Source organism: Macadamia integrifolia, unplaced genomic scaffold, assembly GCF_013358625.1.
Source record: "Macadamia integrifolia cultivar HAES 741 unplaced genomic scaffold, SCU_Mint_v3 scaffold2694, whole genome shotgun sequence".
Lineage (NCBI taxonomy): Eukaryota > Viridiplantae > Streptophyta > Magnoliopsida > Proteales > Proteaceae > Macadamia > Macadamia integrifolia.
Genome location: NW_024868892.1, coordinates 26,982 through 34,318, shown reverse-complemented (window position 1 = coordinate 34,318; position 7,337 = coordinate 26,982). Strand labels below are relative to the sequence as shown.

General features: G+C 49.2%; 1 protein-coding gene across 1 annotated transcript in view; it reads left to right on the top strand.

The window, feature by feature from the left end:
• The window catches only part of LOC122067072 (phosphoribosylformylglycinamidine cyclo-ligase, chloroplastic-like), a 10,711-nt gene extending 10,304 nt beyond the window's left edge, over positions 1 to 407 (top strand). The window contains exon 8 of the mRNA XM_042630924.1: positions 368 to 407. Coding sequence (XP_042486858.1) covers positions 368 to 407 — 40 coding nt within the window. The remainder of the gene's footprint in view (positions 1 to 367) is intronic.
• Positions 408 to 7,337: the final 6,930 nt, after the last annotated feature.

The window sequence follows — 7,337 nt, the reverse complement described above, 5'->3', positions numbered from 1 at the left end:
GTTATTTATTTATTTAATTTTAATTGCGTGGCTTGCGTCTTTAAATTCTTAGATGACGAATGGTTAGGACGTTATTTTAGATACTTATGTTTAGGACGGTAATTAGAATTAGATCACAACCATTAATCGGTTCACTTTCGCATTATTAAAAGAAATAAAAAATAAAGTGGCTGCTCTCCCTGTGTTCGACCCGTAGCTACACTGATTCGTACGCTTGCGGTTACATTTTAAATCTCAAACAGTGTCCATTAGGGTTACATGCCATGCAATATATGAAGTTCATAATTGGGTAATCTTCTACGGTCGTAAGGTGGAAAGAGATTGTTTGTGACATAGATGAAATTTCATGGAATTTTGCAAAATGTAGGAGAGGCCAAGCTTCATTGCTAGGGAATGGAAGTAGGTGAGTTAAATTCTTGTTTGTGTGCTAGACTTCATAGATCTTCTATCCTTTGGTAGCAGCTTTTCTCAATCCCGCTAGAATTCCTTTCGCTTCCACTGCTTCACTTTGAGTAGTTGTAGTAGCATCTGAGCTACTGAACCTAAGCTTACCCTATGATATAATTCTAAATGTCCCATCCTGAAGCTAAGTTTAAAATATTAGTTGCTCTAGCACAAACCAAAATTGGGTAGTTCAAAAAAGCAATATGAAATTTCTATCCAATCGTGTCGGATCATCTGTAGCAAGTGAGTCATTAGTACAACTTGGAAAAATATGTAAATCAATAATCCACTTATTTATTTTATGTAACACATGCATTGAGGTTGGGGTACCTTTGGATGCAATGATGTCATTCCGGTGTTGCCAGATGAATTAAGTAGTTATAGCAAAAACATTGAAACCCCATTTAAGATCTAAATTTGACAGATTTTTGTGATAAAATAAATAATTTACCGTCTCAGCAAATGAGGTTGCATTGGTATTCTATAGTCTTAATCTGAGGTGTTCTACTGCCCAAATGTGCTTTGAAAATTCACAATAAATGAATAAATGTAGAGAGGATTCAGTACTTTTGTTGCAAAAAACACAAGAATTACCAATGGGTAGCCATTGTCCCATGATTTCTTTCACTGGAATTCCATTTTGTAATGTTCGCTGAAGAAACATTTTGAATTTAGGATGGAATTGTAGTTTCCATAAAAACTTCGACCATCTGCTTGAAATACCTCTCACTCTTACCTGCTGGCCTTGATTTTTTTTGGATAAACACAGCTTCTGCTTTTGTGAAAAAAGAGCCATCAGATGTTAAAGAACACACCCATCGTCGTTTTATGAGGGCCGGATTTGGGTGGGAAAAAATCAAAGTTGATATATGGTCTTTTGACTTAGTGTTGTGGCGTAAACCCATCTTTCAAATTAGTGTAAACTATTAAAGGTGACGATTTAGTATCCCTTCACCTACATCCACAATGAATAGAGAATATTTTAAGCCAAAATGTATGACTTTTAGATTGGATTAGGGAAAGGTGTTTTTTATGCCTAAGTACAAATGAAGCTCATGTGCCCAAAAGTCTAATATAAGATCACATCAGGGGGGATGAAGGGATTTTCTATCTATCAATCTTGGATGACCAAACATGGCCCATAGCCCAACAATATGGCATTGCTCAGTTGAGTGCCATCTGAGTGTTGGTCAGTGGATCAACTCTCTTGAAGTGCATTGTATTCTCTTTAGTGTTGACATGCACCACTAGTTGTTATGTGCTTTCTAAGAAGTGTGGCACGTCTGGTGGCCTCTTTTGACCCCCTTTGCCTCCTTGTGGAGCCTTGTAACCCTTTAGTGGGGCCTTGCACAAATAAATAAATCTTGGATACTGATATAGCCAAACTGACCTCTCGGTGGGGGCAATGACACATGTCGCCTCTGAGACACGTGTCCTCCGCCAGACGAAGGTTCCAAGAAACCACTCACGCTCAAGCACGCTCAATCACCGAGGCACGCTCGCAAAATCATGCAGGATCACGTCGTCTGCATGAGGGGAATATTCCCCCCAGAAGGATGGACGTATTCGAGTGGGACTCTAAGAGGGAAGAAGGGGGAAAACCCTAAACCCTAAGAGCTATATAAGAAGGCACGGAAGAAAGGGGGAGGCAAGTTCTGAGACCCTCACCATTACTCCCTTATTGAACTGTGCGGCCGACCCTGACTTGAGCGTCGGAGGACTAACCCCGGACAGAGCTCCGGGCCTCCGTCGTCTGTGTTTGTGTAGGTTCGACTAGCAGGGTTTTTTGGCAGCAACAGATTGGCGCCGTCTGTGGGAACGACGGTAATGGTGGGGAGAACCTACAACCGAAAGAGAACAAGAGCGACGTCCAACATAGACATGGGGGAAGAACCTTCAGGGGAGCTTCCTCCCTCGGTGGAGATAGGACGAGAAAGGGGCCATGACGACCGGGAAGTGTCCGTCAGATACCAGCGTTCGGCTGAATATTCAGTACGTGAAGGCAGTGACCATCAGCCTCCTGCAGCCCAGGAGTACGTGACGAGGCAGCAGTTCGAAGACCTCCAGGACAAATATAACCGGATGGCCGAGACTATGAGGGAAGTCTCCAAAGCTGTCTCCCACAGGACCGGCAGAGCACCCCCAGGTCCCCACGTCCAGTTTGAGAGAGCTCGAGACGAAGACCGAAGCAGTACAGGATCGACAAGGGCCGGTCGTGACCCTCGAAGTCGAGCAAGGGAGAGTCCCGCGCCCCGAAGTAGGACGCGACGCGCCGCCAGAGACCCGCATGGGGATCCGCACCAAGGAGACAGACAGAGGTCCAAGGACTCGGGATTAAAGAGGATGATCCTAGACCTCAAGGATGAGATCAGAAAGGTGGTAGAAAACCAAACGGGAAACCGCGAGCCCGACCTCACCAATGACACGGCCTTAGCTGACGAGGTCATGAGGGACCCGCTCTCGGTCGGTTTTCGCCTACCCAAGTACGACACTTATGACGGGTCAGGGGACCCCGTCGATCACCTGGAAGGTTTTAAGGTCGCCATGCAATTCCATCGCGTCTCGAAAAATATTATGTGTCGTGCCCTTCCATTGACGTTCAGGGGGCGGCAAGGCTGTGGTACAACCGACTGCCGACGAAGTCGATCCACAGCTTCAGCGACCTGAGTTACTTCTTCGTGAAGGGATTCTCTAGTAGCCAGCCCCTCCAGAAGACTACGTTGAACCTAACCAACGTCAAACAGCAAGAAGGGGAATCGCTGCGGAACTACATGAAGCGATTCCAACAAGAAAAGATCACAATCAGGGGCCTAGACCCAAAGGAGGAGTTCACAGCCCTGCTAGGAGGCGTCAAGGACAAGGAGTTGAAGAGGTCCCTGGCGAAGCATGCACGTAGGGATCTGACCGAGCTGAGGGCACGATGCGACAAGTACATCCAGATGGAAGAAACCCTCCAGGCCGATGAAGAAGCCGAAAGGAAGGCGGTGAGGAAGAGGCCCTCAAGGGTTGATGATAAACCTGTCGAAGAAGGAAAAAGATGAAAGTCCGAGCGCAGTCGGGCCCCCAGTCCACCAAGGAAGTTTGAGAGGTACGCACCCCTGAACCGAAGGCGAACAGAGGTGTTAATGCAGATAAAAGATTCCCCAGATGCCAAAGCCATGAAGTGGCCAGGAAAGATGGGGCGACACCCCGAAAGACGCAATGGGGACAGATATTGCCACTTCCACAGAGACCATAGCCACGATACCGATGACTGTTGGCACCTCAAGGGGGAGATAGAAGGAATGATCAGAAGGGGATACCTGGGCAGATTTGTAGACCGGGAGAAGGAGGTGGCACCAGATGGTAACGACCGGAGGGATAACCGTCGGAGAGATGGTGCAGGTCGTTATGAGAGAAGGGGCTCGCCCGCAAAGACAATCAAGAACAGCGAAGGAACCAGACACCCGAGGAAGCTGAGCGTCACCCTCGAGAGGAGAATAAGAGCCCGACCAGAGTTATAGCGACCATCTGTGGAGGCCCGGCCATTGGAGAGAGTTCGGTCTCTGCCAGGAAGGCGAAGGCCTACACGAGGAGCGTACATATGGCAGAATGGCCGAACAAGAAGGTGAAGACGGGGACGGTTATCTCCTTCTCAGATGATGATCTAGAAGGGGTACAAACCCCGCATGACGATGCCTTGGTCATCACCATGACCATAGCGGATTGCAAAGTGAAAAGGATCTTAGTGGATAACGGCAGTTCAGTTGATATCCAGTTCCTCGAAGCTTTCCAGAAGATGGGCCTCGATGAGGGAAAATTAAAGAAGGTCGAACACCCGCTGCAGGGATTCTCCGGCATCCCGGTGAAGGTGGAAGGGTCGATTGAGTTGCCGGTTCGAGCTGGCACCGGAGATCGCCAGGCGACGATCATGATCAACTTCTTGGTGGTGAGCATTACATCGGCGTATAATGCCATACTAGGAAGGGTTGGGTTGAACCTGTTAAAGGCCGTCGTCTCCACTCCCCATCTCAAAATGAAGTTCCCTACCAAGAATGGCGTCGGGGAGTGTCGGGGCGATCAGGAGACATCCCAGAGGTGTTACGCCACTACTCTGTGGAGAAAAGAAAAGGCGGGCGAGGCGCTCCCGATAGAGGATCTACGTGATGATGCCAGTTATCAACGGGGGGACCCGGCCGAAGATTTGGTGCAAGTTGAAGCTGAAGAAGGGGATGACACCCGGCAATTCCAGATTGGGGCTACCATGCCAAGGTTGCAGCGAGAAAGACTCATCTCATTCCTACGGAACAATGCTGACATATTCGCCTGGTCGGCGTCGGACATGCCCGGTATAGATCGAGAGGTGATAGAACATCATCTGAATGTTAGCCCAATGAAGAAGCCGGTGCAGCAGAAGAAGAGGACATTTGCCCCCGAAAGACAGAAGAAGATAGACGAGGAAGTGGAAAAGTTACTGAAGGCCCGGTTCATCCGCGAGATCCAGTACCCGGAGTGGATATCTAACGTGGTAATGGTCCCGAAGGCAAACGGGAAGTGGAGGATCTGCATCGACTTCACCGACCTGAATAAGGCCTGCCCGAAGGACGCATACCCCCTGCCAAAGATAGACCTCCTCATCGACGCCACGGCAGGATACGAGGCGCTGAGTTTCATGGATGCATACTCGGGGTACAACCAAATCAAAATGTCCAAGGCTGATGTCCCGAAAACATCCTTCATAACCGAAGGTGGGTTGTACTACTATGAGGTCATGCCTTTCGGACTAAAGAACGCAGGGGCCACCTATCAAAGGTTGGTGAATAAAATTTTCAAAGGAATGATCGGAAAAACCATAGAAGTGTATGTGGACGACATGCTCGTGAAAATCCTGAAGGCGGAAAGACACATCCAAGACTTGGAAGAGGCGTTCCAGGTGCTGCGACGGTATGGCATAAAGCTGAACCCGGCAAAATGTGCCTTCGGAGTAGCCTCGGAAAAGTTCCTCGGCTTCATCGTCTCGGAGAGAGGAATTGAAGCCAACCCAGTCAAAATACAAGCCATTCGGGACATGAGGTCAACCCAGAACGTGAAGCAAGTCCAGGAGCTGACGGGTCGGGTAGTCGCCCTCGGAAGATTCATGTCTCGGTCTGCAGATAGATGCCTTCCTTTCTTCAAAGCGCTGAAAGGGATCAAAAAGTTCGAGTGGACGGAGGAGTGCGAAAAGTCTTTCGAACAATTGAAGGAATACTTGGCCGCACCCCCGCTGCTGACAAAGTTGAACACCAGGGATGCCTTGCAGCTGTACCTTACTGTATCGGCAGTTGCTGTAAGCGTCGTACTGACGAAAGAGGAAGGAAGGCAACAACGGCCAATATACTACGTCAACCGAACCCTTCTAGATGCCGAGACAAGATACCGAAAGGCGGAGAAAGTGGCATACGCCCTCGTGACGGCGGTAAGAAAGCTGAGGCCATATTTTCAGTCACATACGGTATGCGTACTCACCGACCAGCCCCTGAAGAAAATACTGCAGCGACCAGATATGTCCGGTCGCCTGGTAAATTGGGCCATAGAGTTGGGAGAGTTCGACATCCAGTACAAGCCGAGAACCGCAATTAAAGCACAGGCCCTCGTAGACTTCATAACGAAAACGATGATCCCCGATGACCCGCAGGAATCTGCCGAGGAACAAGGAGATGAGGCTTGGACATTGTACGTGGATGGGGCTTCCAACAGTGATGGAAGGGGCGCAGGAATCGTGTTGGTAAGCCCCGAGGGCTTCAAAGTAGAATACGCCCTACGGTTCGACTTTGACGCCTCCAACAACGAAGCAGAATACGAAGCGATAATAGCTGGAATTAATCTGGCTCGGGCTTTGATGGTGAAGGAACTAGTAGTGCATAGCGACTCCCAACTCATGGTGCGGCAAGTGAATGGTGAATACGAGGCCAAAGAGCAGAGGATGGCCGAATACTTGAACACTGTGCGAGATAGGTCAGCGGCTTTCAAGGAATTTGAGGTAAAGCAGGTGTCACGAGAAGAGAATGCTAGCGCAGACACACTATCACAGCTAGCCACTTCCGACTTCGCAGAACTTGGACGAGCGGTGTATTTTGAAGTACTACCACAACCAAGCATCGAAAAACCCCGCGAGGTATTACCCGTAGGTGAAAACGGCCAAATCTGGATGGACGCCATAACAGAATACCTCAAGGAGGGAAAGCTCCAAGAGAATAGGGGCGAAGCAAGAAAAGTAAGAATGAGGTCAGCGCGCTTCTTCCTGAAGGATGACACGCTATACAAGATAGGGTTCACCTCACCATACCTCAAGTGCCTGGATTCTACCGACGGCGAGTACGCGTTCCGGGAAGTGCATGAAGGGATATGTGGCCAACACCTTGGAGCCCGGGCCCTGGTGCACAAAGTACTAAGGCAGGGCCTGTACTGGCCGACAATGAGAAAGGACGCAGAATCACTGGTCAGGAAATGTGTCAAGTGCCAGATGTTCGCCCCCGTGCCTAGGCTACATTCTACCGAGCTCTCGTCCTTATCTAGCCCAGTACCATTCGCCATGTGGGGGATGGACATCCTAGGCCCATTCCCCCTGGCCACGAGACAAAGGAAGTTTGTCGTGGTGGCGGTCGACTACTTCACGAAGTGGGCGGAAGCCGAAGCCCTAGCGACAATAACCGAAAAGAACATAAGGGACTTCTTCCAAAGGGCGGTAGTATACAGATTTGGAATCCCCCAGGTTGTGGTTACGGACAATGGAACTCAGTTTGCCAATCCAACCTTCGACGCATTCTGTGAAGCCCTCGGCATCAACCACAGGAAAACCTCCGTCGGGTATCCATCGACCAACGGGCAAACAGAAGTAACCAACCGTACGCTACTCCAAGGGATAAAAAAGAGGC